At 52.2% G+C, this 26,202-nt stretch overlaps 8 protein-coding genes across 8 annotated transcripts; 7 read left to right on the top strand and 1 right to left on the bottom strand.

The window, feature by feature from the left end:
• Window positions 1-14: 14 nt before the first annotated feature.
• A1O5_06785 (uncharacterized protein) lies at window positions 15-1,899 on the top strand (the record flags this gene model as incomplete). The annotated part of the gene is made up of 3 exons (XM_007747376.1): window positions 15-302; window positions 356-963; window positions 1,023-1,899. 3 exons carry the CDS (start codon window positions 15-17, stop codon window positions 1,897-1,899), a joined length of 1,773 nt encoding a protein of 590 aa, XP_007745566.1.
• A 293-nt stretch (window positions 1,900-2,192) lies between these two features.
• Window positions 2,193-4,306, bottom strand: A1O5_06786 (uncharacterized protein; the record flags this gene model as incomplete). The annotated part of the gene is made up of 9 exons (XM_007747377.1): window positions 2,193-2,727; window positions 2,777-2,906; window positions 2,966-3,280; window positions 3,351-3,491; window positions 3,548-3,613; window positions 3,683-3,772; window positions 3,824-4,002; window positions 4,054-4,113; window positions 4,173-4,306. The coding sequence occupies 9 exons, from the start codon at window positions 4,304-4,306 to the stop codon at window positions 2,193-2,195; spliced, it is 1,650 nt and encodes a 549-aa protein (XP_007745567.1).
• A 991-nt stretch (window positions 4,307-5,297) lies between these two features.
• A1O5_06787 (uncharacterized protein) lies at window positions 5,298-7,385 on the top strand (the record flags this gene model as incomplete). Its single annotated transcript, XM_007747378.1, has 5 exons — window positions 5,298-5,544; window positions 5,608-5,940; window positions 6,004-6,231; window positions 6,285-6,371; window positions 6,418-7,385. The coding sequence occupies 5 exons, from the start codon at window positions 5,298-5,300 to the stop codon at window positions 7,383-7,385; spliced, it is 1,863 nt and encodes a 620-aa protein (XP_007745568.1).
• Window positions 7,386-9,931: 2,546 nt separating this feature from the next.
• On the top strand, window positions 9,932-11,125 carry A1O5_06788 (uncharacterized protein; the record flags this gene model as incomplete). Its single annotated transcript, XM_007747379.1, has 1 exon — window positions 9,932-11,125. The coding sequence occupies one exon, from the start codon at window positions 9,932-9,934 to the stop codon at window positions 11,123-11,125; it is 1,194 nt and encodes a 397-aa protein (XP_007745569.1).
• Window positions 11,126-14,318: 3,193 nt separating this feature from the next.
• On the top strand, window positions 14,319-15,779 carry A1O5_06789 (uncharacterized protein; the record flags this gene model as incomplete). Its single annotated transcript, XM_007747380.1, has 2 exons — window positions 14,319-14,508; window positions 14,566-15,779. 2 exons carry the CDS (start codon window positions 14,319-14,321, stop codon window positions 15,777-15,779), a joined length of 1,404 nt encoding a protein of 467 aa, XP_007745570.1.
• A 1,959-nt stretch (window positions 15,780-17,738) lies between these two features.
• Window positions 17,739-19,177, top strand: A1O5_06790 (uncharacterized protein; the record flags this gene model as incomplete). The annotated part of the gene is made up of 2 exons (XM_007747381.1): window positions 17,739-17,865; window positions 17,934-19,177. 2 exons carry the CDS (start codon window positions 17,739-17,741, stop codon window positions 19,175-19,177), a joined length of 1,371 nt encoding a protein of 456 aa, XP_007745571.1.
• Window positions 19,178-20,001: 824 nt separating this feature from the next.
• On the top strand, window positions 20,002-22,635 carry A1O5_06791 (uncharacterized protein; the record flags this gene model as incomplete). Its single annotated transcript, XM_007747382.1, has 1 exon — window positions 20,002-22,635. One exon carries the CDS (start codon window positions 20,002-20,004, stop codon window positions 22,633-22,635), a length of 2,634 nt encoding a protein of 877 aa, XP_007745572.1.
• Window positions 22,636-24,296: 1,661 nt separating this feature from the next.
• A1O5_06792 (pre-mRNA-processing protein 45) lies at window positions 24,297-26,120 on the top strand (the record flags this gene model as incomplete). Its single annotated transcript, XM_007747383.1, has 1 exon — window positions 24,297-26,120. The coding sequence occupies one exon, from the start codon at window positions 24,297-24,299 to the stop codon at window positions 26,118-26,120; it is 1,824 nt and encodes a 607-aa protein (XP_007745573.1).
• Window positions 26,121-26,202: the final 82 nt, after the last annotated feature.

The raw sequence follows: 26,202 nt of genomic DNA on the forward strand, positions 1-26,202 counted from the left end.
GACAGATGAGAAACATGGGTGGCAAAGTTCTTTGTCAACCTCTGACTTGTCCAAGCGCGAACAGAAGACAACGAAACTGCGCTGCACAAAAAGCATACAGGCAACGGCAGACACTCTATGTCAGAGAGCTCGAAGAGAAGCTGCGCAGTGCGTCCAAGTCGGATAATGAACGATTCCAGGAGCTGGAAAACAGCAACAGGTATTATCGTCATCATCTACTTGAGGCTTACAAGCGGCTGGAGAGCACGCGCATCAGCTTGGAGAGCGTCCTGCATTCCGTCGCTGGTGCCATTGGGATGCAAGTAAGTTGACAGACTGGCTAGACAATGTCTCCACGCTCATGGAACGCATGCAGAACAAATCTCAAAGACACCAAAAATGTGAAGACACACCTGGAGGCCACGTCGAAACGCCGTCGAGCGATGCTGATCCAAATACTTTTCAGCCCCACGATTTGAATGTACTGTCTGTTGAACCGTCAACCACTTTTCTGGGGCCTCCTGTCGAGGGCCCCTCCCTAAGCTCGCCCGATGATTTTGCACTGCTTGATATGCCTCCGGGAATCGACGGTCTAGATGAACCGGCCAGCAATCCTTTGATGACCACCGAGATCTTTGACATTCGAAACCAGGGCACAAAGGATGTCGAAGGGTTGGTGCTGGAGCACGAACCGCACCAAGCCCCCGAGCAAGTCCCGTTAATGGATGAATTCTTTCCTTCAAGCAGCCAGACTAATGGCAAATTTTCGCACATGCCTCCTCAGTTAACATTCGATCTCTCTCAAATGAGCTACAAGGGTTTCCCGTCTCTCACTGACCTAAGCCCTGTAGTACTTGACGCCAACGGATCCCGAGTTCGTAACACCAATTCCCCCTTCTCTGACCACATCAGCCTAGTTGAGTACTTGATACGGCAAGAATGGTGCAAATTTGCAGCGCGTGGGGGTGGAGAACATTCTTCAAGGTACGTCCGATCGAGCAAGGTGATGGAAAGGTGCCCCGCTGATCAGGTTGGCCTTTTAGCCTGCAAAACAGTATCTCGTTCATGTTATCGACATTTACAAGCGTGTCTTGGGAGTCGATGCGGCCTTTTTGGATATACACAAAAGCACACCTTCCAGTGATTAATGTTACGTCTTGGCGATTAAGCCCTTGCCACGAGACTTATGTCAAACTCGCCTCGTGGTACCGACCCACGCACGTCCAGCTCGCCGTGCCGCATCCGGCCGTTATCGACTGGGTACCATTTCCATCTCTGCGTGACAGGCTGATCCTCCTTCACTCCTGCAATCCGCGACTCGATGAGATCATCTGCGAGATTGCGGACTCCTACGTGATGGAGATTGACTTTTCAAGATTGGTGTCGGGAGTCGAGCCATGCTTGGTGTATGTGCGGGCCCTTGACCTCATTGCGGCAATTTCAAGCACAGAAGAGTCTAGGACTACCTTTCACGAGGGTCATCCGGTTCCTCTGACCCAACAAGACGGCTTTGCCTCTGATCTAGAATTCTTGGCCCCAACGACGTCAAAGGAATTCTCGCAGGGTGCTTTCTCGAGCGATGCGAGTCCCACATGGTCCGAGAGCCTCCCTGCTCCCTCTGTGGCTGCAATATTCGGCTCCAAAACATTGGCTCTCCAAGCTTTGCTAATGCTCGAGATGGATCGTGGCCCGGGAGCGATGAAGCTGCATCCGGCGTTCTTTGAAAGACACCCGGAACTTTACGACAGCAGGTCGGAAGGCGTAATTGCACGCGGCATTGCTATCAGCCCGTCACACAATGGACACATGAAACCAACCCCTCTTTTGAAGCCTCTGGACCCCAAGACCTTGACGAAATATAGCGAGATGGCCAGGTGGTACTTTGACGTCTCGTTCGGAGACGAGAAAGGAACATCGTGATGCAGATCCCCAGTGAGAAGAAATCATGGACGGAGTTTACCTAGGTTGGAGAGAGTGGCCGTCTCTCTCCTGTCGGGTTCTCGATTGCATCATTTGATTTAGTCAGACTTTGATTCTCAAGACGAAGTTCTTTCGAATCGTTTGCAAAGTACCCCTAGATGATGTCGGCAAGGAGCAAGCAGCTTTCGCTCCCTTACAAAAAATCCGATCAAATCGGATAGGACATGTGACCTAGAGGCTCTGACGCAGGTCTTTTATATGGCGAGGCCATCTTTCTTGGAACACCTTTCTCGCTATTTGATGGTCCAGGCGACATCACTGTTCCTCATGTATGGCGTCAAGTTTGGCAAGTCATGCTTGATCTCTGCCTCGACCTGTCCATTGCCCAAATACTCCCACATGTTGGTGAAATAGCGAAACTCATAATGCTCGTACTTGACCTCTTTTATGGTTTTCATAAAATGTAGTGCTGAACCACCCCAAATCCATAGCTTTCCCCCGACGATGTTGTTCTTATACCAGCTCTTGCAGTCCGCGCCCCAAACGGACCGTGCGTGCCAGAGGTCAATGTGCTGGTACAGCTGATCAATCGGCTCCTGGCGGACTTCCATAGCTTTGATGTTCTCGGCCTGGATCCGCTTCGCACACTGGAGGACATACTCGACGCAGACCTCGTGGGAGGGAAGCGCCGTTCCAGCCGCCCAATTGCCGCGCACACCGTTGATGACGAAGTAATTGGGGAACTTGGGCACGCTGGTAGCGAGATACACTTGCGGTTCAGGGTTAAAGTCGTCGGCCATGCTCACACCCTTGACGCCTTTGATCTCGCTGCATTCGACTTAGCAGAGCTCTTGTCACTTTGTGAAGGCACACATACAAGGGTGGGACAAATGCCAAGTTAAATCCGGTGGCACACACAAGAAGATCGACTTCGTGGAGATGGCCCGACTCGTCCACGATGCCCTCGGGAACCACTTTTGCAATTTCTTTGTGCACAGTCGTGACGTCTGCCATGTAGTCAACAACAGCCGTCCATCTCATCCGAGGGGTTGTCTGCATTTCTTACTGGATTGCACTAATGCCTCCAAGTATCCATCTCCGGGCGTGATGCGACGACATCCCGGAGGCCAACTCGGAATCAGCTTCTCCTTCAGCTCTTCATGGCCAGAACCAATTCGTCGGTGCATTTCAGCTCTCATCATTCTTTCCGCCTCGCGATTGGTTTCGGTATCTTTCAAGAACATCTCAAATAGATTATTCACCGCCGCCTCCAGCTTCTTGCGATAGGCAAGGTGGAATTCGGGATCGTCACGGAACCTTTCCTTCTCGTCCTCCGAGAAGAAGTACTGCGCGTTAGGTGGCACGTTACCCTTCCCCAGCTCTCTCTGTTCGTCAAGCGCCGCCTGGCCAACCATTGGTGAGATCCATGTGACCGATCGCATAAATGAGACCAGGTGTTTGGCAGCTACTAAGGGTCAGCACGTAATAGCGAAAAGGAAGGAAAGGCTCGCTTTTCTGAATCCGAGGGACGATTTGGATTGCACTAGAGCCAGTGCCAATGACTGCGACTCTTTTTCCAGTCCAGTCGTATGCTTATGGCAAGTCAGCAGAGCCGGTAGTACCAAAACAGGTATTGGCATCAACGAACATGAGTCCCAAGAGGCGCTGTGCATTAGCTTGCCCCCAAAGTCGTGCAGACCTGGTATTTTCGGCCCTGCCAAAGGACCTCAGTCAGTTTCGCCGCTAAAGAAGTTGTCCAGCTCCTGGCGGACAAATTCCTCACATTTCCAACTATTGAGAAACCCGGTCCCGTTGACGAAGACGTGACACCAGTCTCGCACAATTTGGCCTTCAACATCGATCTTGACCTCGTCTTGATGAGTTAGATTCACATGTACTCTACACAAGGGACCATAACACTCACAAATGCCCCTGTCTTCCTGCCAGACCGCGTTCAAAACTCTGGAATTCAATTTGACAAAGGGCATCAGATCGTATTTGCTGGCAAATTCCTGGAAATATTGCCGTATTTCCGGTGCATAGGCATAGAAACTTGACCAATTCGGATTTGGCTCGAATGAGTACGTATATGCATGTGCTGGTCTTTCTCTCCATCAGCTACGCAGGCAAAGAAATGAACACGGTAGCACTCACACGTCGCAAGCACAGCCTGGGTAGCGATTTTCAAACCACGTGCCGCCAACTGCCGGGTTCCTAAAATCGGGACTTAGCCAGTTCAACCGCACCACTTCGCAATTCAAGGCCAAGTGTACTTTTCGTAGCAGACGAGGCTGTAGTTTTCAAAATCCTTTTTCATTTTGTATGCCATCAACAATCCCGCAGCTCCTGCCCCGACATGGATTACGCGAAGGTGACGAAGCTGCGAATGCCACTGCTCCTTGATCATGTAATCCGTTCCGCACCCATTCACCTCTTGGTGGGCTGGCTGGACCTCTGTGTCCGTGACGTGCACATCATTGAGATGTTTGGAGCCGGGGAAAGACTGGGGGATTGGTGCAGGAAAATTTGTTACTGCTGTCATTTTAACGATGTCAGTCCTAATCGATCCCCAAGTCTAATCGAGGATGTCTTTTGGCAATGTTGAATGAAGAGGAGCATATCTCGGTGTAGGAGATCGAAGCCGTTTCTGAGGCACTTCTATATGCGAGGCAAGACATCAATATTAAGGGGGGCTTTTCATACACACGATCCAGAAGCTCGCTGCCAGAGGTCTCATGGAACTTGCGCTGGAGCTTCAAGCATTGTTCATTAGTTCATGAATATCTCAACAAAGCACAAAGAAGACCGAGCGATCCACAAGTGTAGATGAGTCTGCCTGCTCGGATGGCCACAAAAGTGGGCGGATTTAACCACTATACGCGGCTGTAAAGGAACGGTGGCCGGCATTGGGCCCCCAAGGAGGCTGGATGCACTTTACTGACTCAAATCTCGGACTGTCAGGAAAGACACTCTTCACCCACGCAGCCGCTGGACACCGATATCAACTCATCAAATGCTCAACACATAGCGAGTATTTACAGCCCAGGTGGATCCATTTGGCGTGCCGAGGTTGTGCTCGACCAATCCTAGGTATCCTGACCCCAACCACCAACAAGTCCTGTAAGCCGAATATTTATCATGGGTCGCTGACACACCGCAAAAGTCCATTTACAGGTAACTAGCCTTTCCGGCTATCTCAAGGCTGCGGGGCCCCGCAAGGCAAGGAGCGTCTCCGCCTTGCACCGTATAAAGCAATCATTTCTATGCCCATGTCGAAGCTCGCGCAATTCTCATCCCTTTGAGGGACCCTTCTGCTTGTCCACCAGCTTTTCGGTACGCTGTTTGTGGCTTTCTGGACTTGTTGCCCAAGCTCGAGCTTCATACCACCATCAGCGGCCATGGAGTCTGGAGAGGAGGCAATAACCAACCTGCAGCGGCTCGAACTGGAGCACGCGCAGCGTGATGCCGGCACCATCGCCGACTACCAGAACTCGAAAGCCCTGACGACGGATCAATCCAAATTCAATACCAGGTATCTGCTAAGGCTTGTGTCGGCGGTGGCTGGGATCTCTCTTGGTACCGTGGCAGCATATTGGGGGTTTAGTCCCCCTGCTGCTGTCCTTACCTATATCAGTGAAGACCTTGGTCTGCCCAACTCCGGATCCTTCTCTCACTGCAGCCTCCCTCGGATGCTAACTTTTCGAATAGGTAATGCTGAAAACGCCAGCCTATTTAGTATCGTTTGGACTGCAGCTTGTGCTGTCTCCATTATCTTGTTTGGCAGGCTCTCCGATAAATTTGGACGCCGGTACTTCATGATCGGAGCTTCTGTGATAGGCGTTGTTGGAGGTATCATCGCCTGCACGGCCAAAACAATGAACGTCCTCATCGGAGCAAATGTGTTGCTGGGTCTCTCGGGCGGTGTCCACACCTGCTACGGCCTGACAGTAGGGGAAATCTGTCCCAACAGGTACAAATTTCTGGGTATCACCTTTTGCGTCATCCCCAGCATCTTGACAACAGGCTTTGGGGCCTATATCTGTGAGTGTTTTTACCAAGTTCCCGTTCGCCTTTGCCACGGGCTTTTGATTGACCCCGAGGCAGCCTTGCGACTTGTCAACACTGGCGCTGGCTGGCGGTGGTGCTATTACACCTACCTGATGATGATGGGAGCCGCGGCCGGTTTGCAGATCTTCTTCTACCACCCCCCGACCTTCCAGCAACTTCACGGCGGGAAACGTACAATCACGGAGGAAGTAAAGCGGATTGACTTTGTTGGCATTTTCTTGATGACTGCAGGGCTTTCCATGTTTCTGCTAGGCGTTTCTTGGGGTATGAATACTTTGCTATTTTGTTGGCTTAGTTTCTGACCAGTGTCCTTGCAGGCGGTTCTCCTCTCCCTTGGACCTCAGCTCGGATTCTCAGTCTCCTTATCGTCGGAGGAGTCACATTGGTCGTATTTGTCTTTTACGGTAAGATCAGTTGTCCTCCGCCATCAACACGTGCTCACAACCTCAGAAATATACTCTGGAGTTGCCAATCCCCTCATCCCCATGTATTTTTTCAAGGACCTACGTGGATTTACGTGCTTGGTCATTATCTGTGGTATCTCTGGAATATCCTATGTCGCTCCAAGTATCATTTGGCCCACACAAGTAGCTGAAATCTACGGCTTGAATGCGACCGGCTGGCAGGAAAATGCGTGGTTGTCGACCACCATTGCTTTTGGCATCATTGGAGGCATTTATCTGTGGGGTCCCATGATTGCAATTGTCAAACATGTCAAGTGGCAGACAGTGGTGCTGGCCGCCATGGTAATGGCCTTTTCCGGGGCATTGGCTTCAAGCAATCAGTACAATCGAGGACAGAGTGCGGCGTTCTCGTTCCTAACAACGCTTCCCGGCGGTATCCTCGAGCTGATTCCGGTCTCCCTCGTCCAAATGGAAGCCAATGATGCCGATCTTGGGACCGTCTTTGCAATTCTTTTCTTGGCCAGAACGACGTTGGGCTCCATTTTTGCGACAATATACCTTGCCATCTTGAACAACAAACTGCCGGCGGAGATTGCGTCGAAGGTGCCGGCAGCTGCTCTTGCGGCGGGTCTCCCAAAGTCATCACTTGCTGACTTGCTCAAGGCCGCTGCGGCCGGCACCGTGGCAGCTTTCAGCGCTGTTCCAGGAATGACACCCGAGATTCAGCAAGCGGCTATCGACGCTCTTCTCCACGCCCGCTCAGTTTCCTATTCATACATTTATTACGCCTCGATTCCAGTCAACTTCTGCGGTGTTGCTGCTGCTTTGTGCCTGCGCGACTATGATCATTTACTGAACAGTCACGTTCCTCGTCAAATCTATAGCCATGGACAGGGCGCGGACGCCACTAAGAAGCATGAGGATGAGGTGGAACAATCTCGGATCGAGAGAGTCGATAACATTGAGAATGAGAAGAAGACCTGGGGACAAGTTGAATGTACCAGTTCTGAATGAAAGTCACTTGGCTCGGGGAGTGACATACGGAAGGAACGTCTGGCGCGTTATCAACCTATTAGCCGGTGTCCGGTACTCATTCGTAGACGCTCAACAACTCCATCCATCAATTTATTTAAATCTCGTCGCTTCGCTCTTTTTTCAGAGAGTGAGCACAGTGACCTAATGGCTCGTCCGAGTCCAGGCCGTCAACATGAGTGTTCCAAAACACCAATCCGAGATAATGTCTTTACCCCTGTATCGGTGAGACGATCTAGAATATAGATGGAACGCGTCAGAGAACTCTTCTACTTACAGTGAAAATCATGTATAAATGGTAAGGATCTCTCTCAGAGAGAAGACAAATAGACTGATTAACCAATGTAATACCAGAACGCTGGCATCTCGATAGCGATAGCTCCAGCAATGTAGCGGAAACTTGCTAAAGAAGACAATTTTATGTGCTGAAGCAGGGCGACGTCGACGAATTCCGGGTAGGGGAGGAGGAGAGACTTCGATTCGATAGCCAAACAAATCGAATGCCTATGTCCTTAATGAGCTAACCATCTACGACTACAAAGAACCGGCATAGCACAACTCAGATTGCCGAAGTTATTGTATTATATTGTATGCAAATTACCTCCTTGTTAAAGGAGGCGCTCTTATGCCTAAGGTCTGGTAGGAAGGTAGGATATAGCAGCCTTGGAGTTGTTTACGAGGCGGTGCAGGGTGCCAATCAATAATGTGCAACACAACAAGCTCCGGAAATCTGAAGGCGACGGAAGGATCAGGCAGACAGTCCGTCACCTCCTTTCTCTTGGCTTCCCCAGGTACTGTGATAGGACAGCACAGACAGTAAGGCAAAATGATATTGCCCATGTGTATTCTGTACACACGTAGTACAAATATCTAGTAAATTGCACCTCGTGGAATCTGACCCAGTTTGACGAATGGGTGCCGAACTGCCCAAAGCGGTTACCGCCACGTGAGGCTTGGCACACTCAAATTTGAACATTTGCAGCAACTCTTGAATCCTTCCTCCGCTTTGGCTTTCGCTTCCTCATCTTCTTCGCCTCCTTAGGTAATTCTCTATGCCCGAAAACGCTGAAGGGTCCTCGCTCGGCATTTATGGAGTTCGGCAGGGGATGTGGCCGCCCAGATGCGTGCTGAGGGAATTCACATATTAGACTGGAGACCTTTCCCCCCCGGGGGAACCTCCATCTTTTCAACGCGAGTCAGATCGAAACGAGCCGAAAGCCGACCAAACTTGTCTCACCTGCAGAAAGATGTGGGATCAGCAGCACTGATAACCTCTGTCTGTTGCATGTAGTTGTCTGCAGCTTTTGAACCTCACCCGACGACCCTGTTGATGTCCACCGCACTCTTCCGATGAAACCTTGCCTCATAGGCTATGGTAATCGATGCGGAGGGGCATCAACGAGTCTTCTGCAAGCAGAGAACGAGGAACTCTTCGACCGACCCGGCGAAGGATCAATACACGCAGCTAAGAGCATAGTCGCAGAAGCGGTCAATTGGTTCAACGGGGAGAAACCTGGATTACTAAGTCTGCCGTTAATTTTCCAGCTGTGTAGAACCCGAAAGGGGTAATGTTTGTAAGTGTTTGTGAATCTTGACCCCTTCTTTCCTGTTGGCTGGCCGTGGACAGCATTGTCCATCCGCACGTGGTTACTCTAAAAATTGGCCCTCTCCATCGTCCGATCCCTTCTACGAATCCTGAATTTGATATTCAGCCTCTTTGCCAAATTCGCCATGACCTCCATACAGTCCAGCGCCAAATAAATGCCGTCTGGAATTATCCATTTCGTGAACGAGACGGGTCAGGGCGAGAATGGCGGTCCGAGCAAGAAAAGGTTGTCCCGAATCAACTCTCACGTCGCGCGGTTTTCACATCAACGTCGAAAAAACAACAACAACTCTGCTATCGTGAGTAGGACTGTGAGTGCCACTACACCTTTGAAAGCTGTCCGCTCAGCTCTATCACTATACATTATCGCTGATAAATGAATTCGAACAGCCGTCACCATTGCAAGTCGACTTTGTCTTAGAAGGGCCCCAGACGGAAGGGTCTCGCCCATCCAGCGACATTCCCGGGCATGCCACTTCATATCCATCGCGAAATGCCAATCAAGCCGCAAAATCGAACAACCTTTTTCATGTGGAGTTGCCAGGGCGCCGCCGCAGTACTGGGTCAACGGAGTCCGGGACGCATAAGAGCAACAAATTGACAAGGCACCGATCTGATCCTGTCGACCTTCGTCGTTTCAAGAAAGAGGATGAAATTAGTTCCAATGAAATCGTTAGAAGACATTCGGATGGAGAGCATCACCCCTTCTGCTCATCACCTGAAATAGGGTTTCTGGGTTCAATCTTCGAACTCGGTGATTCTATTGACATGTATGAGAAGTATCTTCTCAATTATTGTGCGTCTCCTATTATTTTTTTTTTTTTTTTGCCAAACCGTTGTGCACTCTTCGTTGATTTTCTTTCCTTTTTCATTGCTTTGCTAACTGGAAGTTGGTGAAGACTTTACCGACCTACAAACTGAGATGTTCGGGTTCCATAAGGACGCCCTGTACTGCCCGCAAAGAGTACCCGCGGCTCGGTCAATACAGAAATCTCGCACGGCACTGCATTGGATTCTCATTATAGCTGAAGAGCAAATGGCCAAACGAGTAAACGATCCCCCAAACTCGCTCATTCTCAGCCATTCAATTTTGAAACGTAGAGCAAGCGGTTATGGGATGCTCAGATCGCTGTTAAACAATGCCGATTTTGATCTCGAGGGAGCCGTGATGGCTTTGCGATATGCCATATCGGCTGAATGCTACATGAATCACAAAGAAGCTGCTATGGAACATCTGAAGGCATTGGATGCTTTATTGCAACGATCCGGGGCCCTAGAACATTTCGTCGTCAATATCGGCAAGACTGCGCTGTCACTCTCGACCCTCAAGAGAATGTACGTGTCTGTGCCTTGCAAGATAAGGTCTTTCAGCGATTTTGAAACCATCAAAACCATGGTCTTCCTCAGCTTGCGGCGCTTACAGGCATTGTCGAAGCAAAACCATGCTGACCTGATCCGTCACGCCTGCGCGACTTATCTCATCAGGACCGAAGGGAGCCACAAGGGTCAAACTCTTCCCCAGGAGCATGTTACAGAATCTGCATCACAGCACTCTCTCCTTGACCGTTACATCACAATCAAGAAGTCAACGCTTTTCTCGACTTATGCTTGTGAGACGACGAACGCCACGTGTGATCCCAAATGGAGATTCACTTATCAAGCAGGGCTCTTTGCGCTATTTTACGATATGAATATGACGTTGGCAAGCTTTGGAAGGAGCAATCTGGCCGACAAGATCTTATTCCTGGAAAAGCTCAAATCTGTTTTAGATGCCAGCTCCGCAAAATCCCTTGGGGGAACCTCCGCACTGTCTATTGTGGACTGGGTCCGCGAGCAATGCTATAGTGAGTGCTTCAAGAAGGACGAGGCTGTCTTCAAGGAAGTCGATATTTGCTCCTATGAGATGAATAGTCTCAAGATCTTTGCGTTACTGGACACTGATCTGCGAATCCGTCTGACGACGGCGTTACGGGCTTGGTTGTTGATCGATATCAGCGTCGACATCAACATGGAGAGACAGGATTTGAAAGAGGACGATTTTGTGTCAATGGAAGAACAAGTCACCAGGACCTGGAGGAGCGAACAGCTGACGCCAAACTCGTCGCCGTCACCATGAACGGTACCTTTTCCGTCAACTTCCGATGCTCGCCTGCGCCGCCAGCACCAATTATTGCTCCAGCAGACCAGTTTTAGGTCGGATGCCTAGATTGTGCACTTTTGGGAGGCTATCTCCGTTTCCACAAAAGGTGCGTTAACACGTTCCAGGCATGGCAAATATTCTAGCCAATGCTAGTGGTCTGCAAGCCACAAAGCGGCCCCTCATTTGAGAAAGCCTGACCGGAACCCAGCCGCTCGGTGGCCGGTCCTTTTGCCGACGCTGATTAAGTGAATGCTTGATGATAGTGCAATAGACACCTTAGACACCTCCGCTGTCTTTTGGTCTTTGTCCGAGTCAGGGTGTCGTCGCCTTGCAATCGCAAGGGTCATGCAGCGTCTGAATTCAGAAAAACCAAAATGCAAACATCTCAGGCGGAACTGCACGCCTCTAACGCGCCGAATCCACTACAGTGCCTCTGATGATGACCAGGGTACCTCTCTCCGTCCGCAATGAACCGAATTCGTGATGACGGTCGGGATGGCTGCACGAAGCGACCGGGGATGTGCAATTAGGTCTTACATACAACTGGCATGATTGCTTTTGCATCTAGATCTCGCCATGAAAAACGTGTTCCAAAAGCTGTCAGAGCGCACAAATGCTCGACGCTTATCCCTGGTCCTCCTTCCGGGGCACTTTCCACACACCTCCCTGCATCCATCCCTGACATTTATACATGCTACTTTGACTCATGATTCCTAAACATGCAACAGGAGTACACCAACGTAACGTTTGTGGATAGCAATCCAAGACAATCCAGCTTACGTGCACAGGAATTGCTCAGAAGCAAACCTCGCTCTCATGCTGCGCACGTGTCACACACAAACAACCGGAGGTCAAGATGTCAACAAGGTCAGGGGTCAAGCTAGTACGGATCGTCCCCAGGGGATCAGGCGGGAGCTCAGGGAGGTAGAAGAAGCCGAGTCAGACGACATGGGGACTCGCACCGCTCTCAAGGTCAAATGTATATCCTGAAGCACAAGGGAAACTCTGATCCGTTTAACAGCAGCGCGGTGCCGATTACTCCCCTGGAATACTCCCTTGTCAAGTGGAGTCGAGCTATGCAAGTCGTCACGACGTGGCCCTCGGACGTGACCATGCGTCAGAACATGCAAAAATGCTGGAAGCCAGGCGCCGGGCGCCGGCGATCGGGAATGTTATCGACGCCGCCGCGACCATTCATGCCTTCATCAGCTATGTATTCATGCTTCCAGTGGTACTCGATAGGTCGACAGAACCAATCCGCTTCGCTTGACCCGAAGCTGATCACCCTTGCTAGAAGCACTCCGCTTCCGCTCTAAGAGACCTTCAAGAGCTAGTCAAAGCACAGAACACCTCGCAGCCCCGCCAGGGTCTAGCGAACGTGAGGAGTGCAGCTGTATGGCTCACCGCCAGTAACATCTACCGGGGCAATCTCGGGGACGCTCATATGCACTTCTCTGCGGCGATGAAACTCGTTGATATGATGGGAGGATTGAAACCTCTTCCGGATGCAGAGTCCGGGATGATGACCCACGCCCTTATTGGCCTGGCCATGATGTTGCGGACCCAGTCGTTAATTGAATCGGCGGAGTTTGACCCTAGGCCATGGTTTAAGCAGAGGTTTGCATTGGTACTGACGGATGCTAGAATTGATTCTGGGGAAACCTTGTCGTTGCCACCATCCGCATTCCCCTTTAATATATATGAAGACCTACAACATCATCAGTAACGCAGAGGACCATCTTCGCTGAGATAGAGAGCTGTTATGGGTGGAAGAGCACAAGGTCAAGAACGATTTATCAAAGTCTGACGAAGTGGAACAGGTCTTTTGATGGTCCCATTTCCGCAAGTTTGCCGTTCGCGCGAGGATTGTCTACCACTGGTGCGACCTGGTTGAGGGAAAGATGGATATGCCAACGAAGACTCTCCGCCAGCCAGCGGTCCTGTGGAGGAGAGCTTCGATACCTGCCTGATCCATGCCATGCAGCTCTTTGACAGATGTATTTTTGAAGAACACCATTGACACAAAGGGTCCCTTTCCGCTGAGCAAGGGCAAATACACGCAGCTTCTCAAAGGCTTAGACGAAGTTCGCGCAAGGTCCCCCGACACTGCTATCTCCACTCGGAGGTTCGACTTGCTTTGGATCTCTTCCCTAGGTGCATATTTCGAAGGCATATTCATGCAGTAGAGGTTCATTGTGGGCACAGACCCTGCGCCGGTGACGTATCACTTTGTGACGCAGTTCGCGAAGCTGGCGAAGGAACTTGAGTTTGATGACTTTGCGCAGCTCAGAAGTGGAAGAGCAGTATCTATACTGTCCTGGGCTTCAGGACGCAACGCTGCAAAAACTCTTTGCTCACCAAGGTGACGAGGACCCGATCAGATCGAAGTGAGCTTGCTGTTCAGCTCCACGGGTATTCGATGTCTTTCGGCACGACTCACCCTAGGAGGGCTTGCCTGCTCAGTCACATTTCTCAACTTCGAATCAGCGGGTATCATGACCCGTGTCAAGTTGATTTAAATTGTGCACAGCTACAGCCTGCTTAGCGGCGGTATCAAGCAGCTGGGACCCGTCGCTATGTAGCTGATCTACCGCAATGCCGAGCAGAATAAAGATTACTTGCAGCTCATCCTGCTCGTGGTCCATATTGCTGCTTCCCTATCTTCGCCCCTTGGTCGCGAGACATCTCAAAGGAGACGTCCGCGGGATGCACTTAGAGGCTGGTACAAAATCATACGGCTGACCGCTTGCTACACGGTAAGGAGTCGGTGATAATAGGGAGACTGCCTCATCGTTGCTTTCGCCAGCATCTAAACCACCCTTGAGTCGGAAATACGACCGAGGATGACACCGAAGAGTGGCTGGCCAGCGGGATAGAATCAAGCACACTTCGGGTTGCTGCCATGCCCACGACTGATCGACTTCCAATGGAGATATCCGTCAAGCCGTCTTCCATTCCTTGCTCATAGGGCGCAGGAAACCAAGCCGAACAATGGAGAATTAGGCCTTCGGCTACCGCCAGTGTCCCGCTGTCGGTAAGGATCATCAACAAAATCCCTCGCAAATCATGTACCCATTCTGGCAGGCCATTCCTTTAAAAGGCAACATGTCGCGTGCCCGGTTATTATCGACAGTCTACTCTCCACGGACTCACAGTTAGGTTATTCACCATGGCACCGAACGAAAGCATTCTACTACGCGAGTCGCTGCCATCAGACGGCGGTGATGCAGGGCCTCAAGATATCGCCATCGGTGACGACGCAGCGAACCTCGACCATGCCCGCTCACGACAGTGGGCGTCAAGTAGGCAGAAGGCCTGTGTTCTCGCGGGTTCCTCGATACTGCAGCTGCCGATATGGGGTACGGGCTAGAGGGTATACGCTGATTGAGGATTCTACTGACAAAAGGAAACGCCAGGGTTTGCCATGAACTATGGCGTGTTCCAAGAATATTATTCGGGCAACTGGACGCTTGCAGGCAGTAGTGAAACCACCGGTATCATCGGCACGACCTCCAACGGCGTCGTGTACCTCTCGATGCCTTTCCTGTTTGCTCTCTTCACAAGACGATGGGCGCGGAGACGGCAGATCGCAGCGCTTTGCGGCGCGGCCCTCACTTGTGTCTCGTTTCTCTTGTCCTCCTTTAGCACCGATGTCTGGCATCTGGTCGCGACACAAGGAGTCACAGCAGCGCTGGGATGTGCGCTTATCTACAGCCCGACCACTCTGTCCCTGGGGGAATGGTTCAACACGGGCAATCGGGCCGTCGCGTATGGAGTTGTCTTGTCCTGCAAAAACATTGTGGGCTCTGCTTGTCCATTTCTGCTGCGCGCCTTGCTCGATCGATACGGCTTTCGATCCACACTGAGAATATGGAGCGCCGTTGCGGCCGGGACAAGTGTGCTTGCGATCTTCCTGATCCCGACTCCTCCGTCAACCATAACCTCGAGCGCGCATCATTCGCGCAAGATTCCGTGGCACTTCCTCAGACACCAGACTTTCTACATCTACAGCATTGCCACCATCCTACAGAGCTCCGGATACGGCATACCGCAGACATACCTGAGCACCTATGCTCACGAAGTCACGCTGCTGTCCCAGACCTCGGCCACACTGTTGCTGACACTGTTCAATCTCCCGGGAATAGTCTCATCGTCTTTTTTTGGCTACCTCAGCGACAACAAGTGCTGCCCGCTGTCGGCGACAACCGTGACTGCGATATCAGCTGTCAGTTCGGCCTTGTCGGCCTTCCTGTTCTGGGGCTTGACGTCGCAAGGGGCGATGGCGCTGCTGGTCCTGTTCTCCATGACGTTTGGCTTCTTCGCCGGCGGCTACAGCGCCACATGGGGAGGCATCATCAACGAGCTGGAGCACGAGGCCGCGCAGCGGAATGAGGCCGTCGACACGGGAATGCTGTATGGCCTCCTTAACGGCGCGAGAGGGATCGGATACGTGAGCGGTGGTCTGGCTGGTGTGTCACTCCTCAAGGCCGGAAGCGCGGCCTCGTCCTCGGCGAGTGGAGCCGGGTACGAGACATCCTATGGTCCCCTCATTATCTTCACTGGCCTTTCTACCGTGTTTGGCGGCTGGGGGATCTTGTGGAAGATGCCCAAGCTGCTGCATTTGGTGTGAAAATATGTATACCTCATTGTGCTGGCCTTTGTCAGCACCATCATCGGTGATACAGGGTGCCGTGATTCCGGATTGGTGCTCTTATCATAGTGTCGTCCCAACAGATGACCGAATTTCTCACATTCATTCCCCCATGCATACAAATAGCTCGTTCACTCCTTGCTCGGTATCCATGGCAGTGTCTGCGTGGATGGAAGCTGGACCCTGGAAAGACAGACAGACAGGGAGATCAGCTTGGGGTATCGGCTCTAGTCTTCCGGGCCATGTATAACCCGGCTCCCACTCTACCTTGGGTGATCATGAACGGAGCAAATGAAAGGTTACTCTGATTCGGATTCATTGATCAAAACACGCTATACTCAAGCCGGATTGAACCCTGCATATTTTCAAGATCGAAAAAGCCCGGGAAGGGGGCGTAGCCGTGCGTGGCATTTATCGACTGTTGATAGCTCGTAGATTGGTCCGAGAGAGATACATAGTACCGGGTACAGATCTCCAGGATCTCCAGGATCTCCACCTGGCATCTGTCCCTGCGGCTCAGCCTACAGCTTTGAGAAAACGAGGCTGACGAGGTGGCTTGCTCTAGAGAAGACATCACAAGTCGACCCAGCAGCGCACCTTGTCCGAGGCTAGGGAACACGCCAGAATCTGTTTGAGAGGGAAACAAGACTACCTCAACAAAGGATGAAGCCTATAACGCCAAGGCAGAGTGTCATTGTTTCCGGGGCATATAAGTTTCGTTCAGGTTGTTAACAAGATTAAGACGGACAAAACAATCGAAAGCAACATCATTATTATTAGTAGGAGCTACTCTACTTTTGTAACTCGTCACCGCTCGTAGCTCGTGACTCGTGGTTATTTCGGATCAACAATTTGCCGAAACGGACCAACGAACTCAGCCTCCGACCATCTCCGAGGGCTCCGTAGAGCTGCGCACCAAAGAGATCTCGACGGGGGACCAAATGCATCAGGAAAGAAAAAGAGCACATGTTTGCCCCAGACGACCGATTTGCAGTGAGTGGAGATGACATAAGAACGGATAGCAGATCACGCAAGGAGCAAGCATGTGGCGATCGGGATCGAAGCACATGCTACAGATAAGAGAAACAGGGACAACCCTCTCCCTCTACCACTACCGTAAGGGTTGGGGACCCTACCTAAGCGTGATTAATAAGAGGTTTTCATGGTAGTGGTGGTATGGTACTGGGTACTGTAGTACCAACGGAGTACGAGCAGCCAGTCAGACAGGAGTAACAAAAGGGAAAAGGAAGAATCCAAGGGCACAGGGCAAGCACAGGGTCACCCTCTAGTCGGGCAAGTCGGGGTAGCACGAGGTACCTAGCACGAATTCAACAGTTTGTCAGCCAATCGGGGGAATGAAAGGACGAGTGGGAATTCGGCTGTTGCAAGCAGCAAAAAACATGGGAGCATGTGATCGATTTCGATTCCAAGCAGCGCCGTAGCAGATCATCATCGCCATTCACTGCACTCTCCTCCTTCCCAGGACCGAGTTACTGGGTACCCCAGTACTCTTCCTCCCACCGACCGACCGACTGACCGCAGTCTGAGAACCCAGTGTTCTGCTGCCACACTCACTCACTCACTCACTCTCCCTCTCTCTCTCCCTTCCTCTCTCTCTCCCTTCCTCTCTCTCTCCCTCCCTCTCTCTCTCTCTCTCACACTCAACTCACCTGAAACTCAACTCCTCCTGAGCCACTGCTACATACCACTTGACATCTCACCGCAGCCACCTTCACCCTCTCCGACCATGTAGGAGTCCTTCACCTTGCTGCCCCCAACTTCACCGGCTCACCGACTACCATCCCCAAATCCTTTCAACATACCTCACTGTTCCCGCCCTCGGCCCCAATGGACTCACAATTGCCAAACCCGCCCTACGCTGTCCCTCCGCCCTTCTCTCCTCCGCTGTCGGCCCACCGTTCCTCCGCCGACTCTCACATGCGCGCCTCCATCGACATTGACATGATGAGATCCGACGATCGGTCTACAAGGGCGGGCAGTGTGCTCTCGGGCATGTCGATTGAAGACATGGAGGCTGCCGAGACCCTCAACAATCTCTCTCAGAGTAAGAAGTTCCCTCCCGGAAAGGCCTCCCCTGCGCCTGCGCCGGCATCTGACATGTGATCCCCTCAGAATACCATTCTCCGAGGCAATCCCAACAGCAGCAGCGGCAGCCACAACCTCCCACACTCGTACAGTCTCACACCACCTTCGACTCCGACCAGCCTGAACCCCTCCTTCGACTGTTCACAAGCCAATATCCCTGGACAAGGCCTCTGATCAACGGCTCTTTGTCCGCCTACAAGACCACTCAATCTTACATTCCGGGCGCAGAATGGACCGAGAGGAATGTTGGTTTGCCGATCGCAGGGACTGTGGCCAGAATATCGGGTGTTGAAGGGGGTCTGCGCTGGGCACTACAACCCAAGCGCGACGGAAGATCCTCGAGTAAACCCTCCGATGTTGAGAAGGGTTACTCGGACGTCGCCTCTGATGGCACCAACCGAACCAGCTCCGAGATGGGTTATCCCGATTCTCTACCTGCCTACAACCCGGGCGACCGCTCACCGCCTTACACTGAACAGCAGGCTCTTCTCAAACCCCATGATGAACGTCAGCCGCCACCGGGTTGGCGCCAACAACTCATGGTCTCCACAAGTGGCCTGGGGATCGCCATGAGTGAAGAATCCATCCGAAGTCTACGATACTGTCTCAGCTGGTTGCGCTGGGCTAACGGCCGACTCGGGGAAGCCATTCAGAATCTCAAGAACCTGCTTGAGAGATGGGATGAAGGAGTCACTCCGGGCGAGCAGCCGCCCACCATGTCAGTGGCGAACATGACTCAAACTCAAGAGGAGAGAAGACAGGCTGCTCTGTCTGCCCGCATCGCTGCTTTGAAAGCTGATGTCCTGCAAACACTCAAGCACGTGGTGGGCATCGTCTCAAATTACGCAGGCGGCGCATTACCGCAGAATGCACGAGATCTGGTGCACAGACACCTGATCAGTCTACCTCAACGCTTTAGCCTTGCGAACAGGGTAGGCGGTGAAGAGGACCCAGCCAATGCCGCGGGAGCAGGGAGCTCCGAAGCGGTCAGAAGTGGAAGGAGAGTCATGGTCTTGGCACAAGAAGGTTTGGATATGATGACCCAAGTTAGCCGAGTTGTCAACGATACCCTTGTCAGTGCAGAGGGCTGGTGTGAGAAGTTGGGGAGGAGGGTGGACCGGCAGCAGGAGCAACCTCCCCAGCTCGCCCTTGTTGACGAGAAGATGGAGATTGAGGAGAGCGCGGGCGGCAGCATGGCTGAGAGAAGAAGCGATACGCTCCCACCGAGTGAAGGTGGGAGGGCAGTCGAGGATGTCAAGATGACCATGTAACAACAGGCACACAAAAGGTGAGTTTGACGTGTTTTTGCGACTTGGGAGTGTACTCATCGCTTCTCGACCTTGTGGGCACGATATTCATGTGAGCAATACTTCTGATTAGAGTACCGCGCTTGCTGTTTTGGCGAGCCCAGAAAGATACAATAGGAGGTAAAAGCGATGCTGTGATATTAGTGGCAAAAAGGGGCAGGCTTGATGATAATTGCCCTCCACTTTGGTGGAGCGAAGGAGACTTTGAGCGTGTTTTAAATGATCAGACGCCCAACAATGATTAGATGAACCATGAGCTACGGCCTAAAGCAAGACAAGAGAGAATCTATCGACTGTCACATTGAGAGCAGGTCGCCAGGTGGAAGCACAGTGCCCGACAAATAGCGAGTTGTCGCCGTGATCGCAATAAGCAAAGATCATCCGGTGATCGAGAAGCAAAACTGAGAGAACATTCAAGGAATATATTTATACAAAGAGAAGTGCATCTACCATTCTCATAGCTTGGGCATATGCGCGTAATTTTCCAAGGGGTAAACGCCCATAGATGTATATAGTACTTAGGCAAGGCAAGGCGAGGCTGGACCAAGGCTGACCAAGGCTGACCAAGGCTGACCAAGGCTGACGTCGGGCTCGGAGGAATCTTTCTGCGAATGCAGATGGAGCCAGCACCGTGATCGCGTTTCGCAATCCAACAACTCGACTCCTCCAGCATGAGCCAGTTCTTACCTAGGCATATGTACAAGTGAAGCAAATACAGCAGACGCCACTGCCCTTGAACCGTGGCATTCCATCTAAATGCACCATGACCGTCTCCAAGTGACGAGACCATGGATCCCCAGCAATACTTCGGGTCCTCTCACCCCTCCGACCAACCAACCGCCCGCACCATCTTCCCCAAAGGGCCCTTGTTCAACCTTGACGACTTCTCCAGCCGGGATTTCATAGCCAAAGACTTCATTGAATCCTTGACCGAGAGCGTACAGTCCGCCCATCGCCGTTCCCATGGAACCGCCAACGCACCTTTCGACCCTAAGCCCTTGATCCGCGCCTTCGAGCAGGCCTCGCGACGACTTGATGAACTGTCCGGCGAACTGGAGCAGCGCGAGAATGAACTGTCCACCGCAGTGAGACGAGCCGAGGCGCAACATGCGAGCAACACAGAGACATTGGGCAGGAAGCTCAATTCCACGATCGAGAGCTTTCAGAAACTAGATACGTCCTTGAAGAGCGACAGAGGAGAGAGATGGGGTGGGAATGTCGCAGTGGAAACTGGGCGGCGGATCGAAGAGCTGGATCGACAAAGAAGGAAAGCCTTGGACGCTCACTTTCTGATTGAGTGCTGGGATGAGGTCAGTAACCGAGGCGAGGTCACACTGTTGGAGAATCTACGAAGATCCGGTACCGGGGAAGGCAAGATCAGGTCGGCCAATATTGCCCGCCAGCTCCTGAGGATCAGTCAAAGACTCGATCCCAAAAGTCATGGCCAGGCCAATGGGGTGGCGACGAACAAACAAGGTGGCATTACAAACGGTGTGACGGGAAGCAAGAATTTCAACACTAGAGAGGTCATTGAGAAGTTCATCGAGACACTAGAGAACGACATGCTGAAGCTGTTCGACGACTTCTACCGGCGACAGAACTTCGAAGAAATGAAGAACTGCGCGATTGTGCTGCAGGACTTCAATGGCGGCGCGTCTGTACAGGCAGCTTTTGTCAACCAACACCAGTTCTTCATCGACCGCAGTAATCTGATGACCGAGGAGATTGGTGGGGATCAGGAGACCTGGATTCGACTCTCTGACCCGGATGCCGAGTTACCGGGCGTTGAACCCGGCTTACAGTCATTGATTGACGAAGTAAAAGTCGTGGTCCAAGAAGAATCGGCCATCATAAAAAGGGCATTTCCTTACCCAGAACAAGTGCTGGGGAAATTCGTTCAGAGAGTGTTTCAACAATCTATACAGCAAAGGTTGGAATTGGTGCTGGAGAAGGCAGAGTCAGAATCCACACTCGCATATCTGAGGTCTCTACAAGCTGCAAGAAGCTACATCAGCGTTCTCGTCGAAGACCTAAAGGCACATGGATTGACAGAACATCCTGAACCGGTGACTTCCCAGACAAGTCAGCTGCTTGATCAGCAACTCGATGAACTATTCACCCCCTACTTTGGCGGTTCAGCATACATCGACAAGGAAAAACACAATCTTCAAGAACTTTACAAATCCCTTCTTTTCAAGTTCGAGCTCTTCCACTCTCGACGCCAAAAAGAACCCAAGACTTACCTCGCAGCGATCCGCAATCGAGGTCAAGAGCTCCTCGCATCGGCCAGAGAAGCCACTGACGCCTACGTTAAGAGCTTAGACTTGGAGAAGATGTCGCCTACGCAAAAGAGGATTCTGTTGAGCGTTGCCGGTCTTCAGAGCACGGGCGCCGACGACAAGTCACAGCCGGACGTGGACCTCGATGAGCAGGATGGGAGGTTGAACGTTGCATTCGCGAAGAGGATGCTCAAGTGGCTCGCCGAGGGAGTGAGACGTGGTCTCGAACTCGGCGGCGGTTCTGAAACGCCGAAGGACGTCGCTGCCCTCCTCAATCTTGTTTTGAAAAACCTGTTGGAATCTTACGTCGAAGTCTCCCTCGAAGCCTGTGCGGATCTGGCCTCCTCATTTGAGAATACGCGCAGAGAACCCGACCTCTCTTATCTGTCCAACCTCCGCACAGCAGTGCACATCGCGCATCTGGTGCAGTCATGCATCAACACCCTTCTCATTCCCTTGGCTAGCTCATCATTAACCACGCGCCGGGAGATGGAGAAATCTGCCCGCGCCGCCACTGCACGCATTGAGGACCAAATCAATAACATTGAACAAGCCACCATTGATGGCGTGCTTAACTGGACGTCCCGACTGCTTTCCAACCAGAACCGCGCGGATTTCCGCCCGCGGCAAGAAACGGAGGCGCCGAGCTTGGAACAACCTCAGACGCCGACTTGTGAGAGTGTGTGTAGATTTTTGGGCTTGTTCCATGATACTGCTGCGCAGAGTTTTGACGGTGCAAATTTCGGAGTGTTGCTGATGGAAGTTGCTGTCGGATTTCGTGGTCAACTTCTGCAGCACTTCACCAAGTACCAAGTCAACAGGATTGGCGGCGTCATGCTTGCGAGAGACATGTCCCGCTATGTCCAGCTTCTCAGGTCTTGGGAGTTGGGTGGGGGCGCTAGCGGCGAGAGCGGCGCCAACGTTGACGCCGACGCCGTCAGTGGTGGGGGAGCTTCTTTCAAGAACAGTCTCGAGGTGCTGAGTGAGCTTGCCAGCGTGTTTGTGCTGCATCCGGACGCCTTGAAGGAGAGGCTGAGGGGCCCCGTCCTGGGAAATCTGGGCAAGGAGAATCTCAGACCGTATCTGCTCAAGAGGGATGACTATCTAGAGGTGGGCATGCAGAGTCTCCTGGCGTCTTTGTGACATGGAAGGAGCTGAGGGAGACATCCAGCGTCGAGGAGGCGCTGGTTTTTATCGGTTATTGGACAACAGAGCACCGTGGATGGGTAGGGGTATCGGTGCCAGGATTAATGCATCCAAGACCAACCAACGATTGTGCTTTAATCCCGGTTGCGGTTGAGGGGAAACGCAGAGAGAGATATGTAGAGCGATCGATTGCTCGATCTCCCCATCTCCCGATCTTTCTTTTGAGTGAGGAGAGAGATCTGTGTTGCGGACATACAGAGAACCGACTTCCTGCAAAGGCAATGATCCCCACCCCAGTCCTAGTCTATGCTGTTGCGACCCAATGCAGTGCATGGCGCCGGCTATGCCTGACTTCTTTTGCGAGAGTCTTGGACGCCGAAACCGAATGTCTTCTGCGTCCATCTATACAGCAATGCAATACAATGCAACGCCCCTATGCGATGACTCCTGTCTATCCGGCTGTTCGGAGGACATTTTCCCAGAATAATGTACAGGCATACAACCACCTCGTCAGTCGGTCGGTCAGCCAGTTGTCGCTGTTGTCGGAGGCGGAGGCGGAGGAGGCGGAGGAAGAGGGGCTGGAGCTCATTCTATGTAAATAGAACACAGTCCCGCTCAGAGCCCGAGCCAGGCCAGGCGTATGATCAGACATGCCATGCATGGCGGCGGCCCAACCGAAACTCAATCGCAATGCTCTGTGCCCCCGGGCCTGATTTCCTTTGTCCCTTCTCTCTTTCTCCCTCTCTCGCCCTCTCTCTTTGAGGGTTTCATATCTTGAACCCGTACCCGGCCATGCAGTCCTTGTACTGCATGACCAGACTCTTGCAGTCCTCCTGCGGATCATCGGCGCGGGAGAAGAGCATGCACTCGTCGCGGCGCGATTTCTCGTCCTTGCACACGCAGCATGGCTAGAATAATTTGACAACAATCGCTTGTTAGCTAGCGGACCAAAGGGTTCCATGGATCTTGGGAAGAGGCGACAATGGTGATTGCAGTGCCGCGCAAGAGAGATGTGCTAGAGGAGGAGGACGAGGAAGGGGAGGTGTGTGGCAAACTAGGCTATTGGGCCTTTTCGTTCTGTACCTTTACTTTCTCCGTCTTTTCCGCTGTCGACGACGCTGGTTTGAGCTCGCAGGCGAGATCATCGAGTGTCGAAGGTTGCTGCGCTACTACTGCGGCAAAGCATATAGGTTAGCTTTTTGATTCTTCTTCCCCTGCCGTCCGCATCTTTGTCCCTCTGTTCTCTGTCTGTCTCTGGCTCCGTCTCCGCGTAGTCATAGATTTGAGGATATAGGAAAGCATACGTACCTGCAGCGGAAAATGCGGGCGCAGGCGCAGGCGAAGAGGAGAACCAGCCCATCTTTTCTCGACGCACTGTGTAGGAGCTAATTCTGCAGAAGGGAAGCTCTGGTGTGTTGGGCTTGGATGAGAAATACAAAATGCATTTCGGAGTACCGAGAAGTTGGAGATCAGTCGACGTCAACTGCTATTCTGCTCGAGATAGTTCACCGTATAAAGACTCATGGCCACTCTGGCAGATCACAGGACCTTATCCCGCAGTATGGGGAATTTGCATCATTTGGCATTTATTTCAAACTTTCCCCCAGCGTTTGACTATTTCGCACTCCTCGTTCCTCCCTTTCTAAAACCTCACCACCATGGCGACAGGTCTATTCGCCTCGTTGCCAAAACCGAAATATACCGGCGAACACGAAGAGGTGCCTCTCCACGCCCAACCAAGAGGTCCTCGAGTCGTCGGACCCGGCGTGATCGATGAATCCCAGATTGTTTTAAAGGTCGGTCATGACCTTCCACAGGCGCCCGCACCCTCTGTCCCCGTTGACATACTGACATCTGTCTTCCTCTGGCAGCGTCCCGGTCCACCTCCTTACGGCCAACGATCAGGATGGCGACCCCGCGCCGCAGAAGACTTCGGCGACGGCGGTGCATTCCCCGAAATCCCTGTGGCGCAGTATCCGCTTGATATGGGTCGAAAGGGGACAGCGTCGTCCTCGAATGCACTTGCTATCCAAGTCGACGCCGAAGGGAAAGTGAAATACGACGCCATTGCGAGACAGGGTCATAGCGAGAATCGCATCATCCATTCCAGTTTCAAGGACTTGATCCCGCTGAGGCAGAGAGCTGATGCAGGTGATTTGAGTCTGGACAGGCCGACCGCAGAGGAGGCGCAAGCCACGGCCGAGAAGACCAAACTTGCGCTGGAGAAGTTGGTTTCCGGTGCGGTTGCTGCACAGAAGCCCAAGAATGTGAAGGGCGTGAATCGAGAAGAGCCGACTTACGTCCGATACACGCCTGCGGACCAGATGGGGGATAACTCGAAGAAGAACGATCGAATATTCAAGATTGTCAAGAGGCAGGAGGATCCTATGGAGCCGCCAAAATTTAAGCACAAAAAGATACCCCGTGGACCACCATCTCCTCCGCCCCCGGTCATGCACTCACCGCCGCGGAAACTGACCGCAGAAGATCAAGAGGCGTGGAGGATTCCACCCCCAATATCAAATTGGAAGAATCCAAAGGGATATACAGTTCCTCTGGATAAGCGATTGGCAGCAGATGGACGAGGGTTACAAGACGTGACAATCAACGACAAATTCGCTCAGTTTGCGGAAGCTCTCTTTACGGCCGATCGGCATGCAAGAGAAGAAGTGAGGCTCCGAGCTCAGATGCAGCAGAAGTTGGCGGAGAAGGAGAAACTGGCGAAAGAAGAGCATTTGCGAGAGATGGCGAAGAAGGCGAGAGAAGAGAGGCAGCGTGCCGCAGAATCACGCACAAGGCGGTCACGGTCGCGATCTTACTCGGGCTCGCCATATGCTTCGCGAAGTGAGAGCGAAGACGAAGCCGCCCGAGAGCGAGAACAGGCCAGACGGGAGCGCAGACAAGAAAATGAACGGCAACTTCGCCAGTCAAGGATGGGTGCCGAAAAGAGAATCCAGATGATGGCGAGGGAACAGAATCGTGATATCTCGGAGAAAGTGGCCTTGGGATTGGCGAAACCGACGCAGAATAAAGAGACCATGTACGACTCGCGGTTATTCAATCAAACCTCCGGGTTTGACTCGGGATTCAATGAAGATCAGCATTACGATAAACCCCTCTTCGCGGCGCACGACGCAATTAATAGTATTTATCGCCCGTCAGCTGGTAACATGGATGACGAAGAATATGGGGAAGAAGCAGCGGAGAGCGCAATGGGCAAGATTCAAAAATCCAACAGATTTGAGGTCTTGGGCAGGGCCAAGGAAGGATTCAAGGGTGCTGATGTGGCGGAGCGAGAGGCTGGGCCTGTTCAATTCGAGAAAGACAAAGACGACCCTTTCGGAATCGACTCTCTAATTGGAGAGGCGTCAGCCCGAGCGGGTGGAGAAGGCAAGAAGAGATATGGGCTTGAGCAGGCTGAAGATAGGGATCGGGAGGAGAGAGAACGGCAGAGGAAAAGGGCAAGAGTTGATGATGACTAGAAATTGCCGCCGGAGGATGCTGGGCGTTTGCTTTGCGTACTTGCAGCAAAAAGGATGTCAGCGTTGGGCAGGACGGGATCTC

This window comes from Cladophialophora psammophila (assembly GCF_000585535.1).
Source record: "Cladophialophora psammophila CBS 110553 chromosome Unknown aczJe-supercont1.10, whole genome shotgun sequence".
NCBI classification, from domain to species: domain Eukaryota; kingdom Fungi; phylum Ascomycota; class Eurotiomycetes; order Chaetothyriales; family Herpotrichiellaceae; genus Cladophialophora; species Cladophialophora psammophila.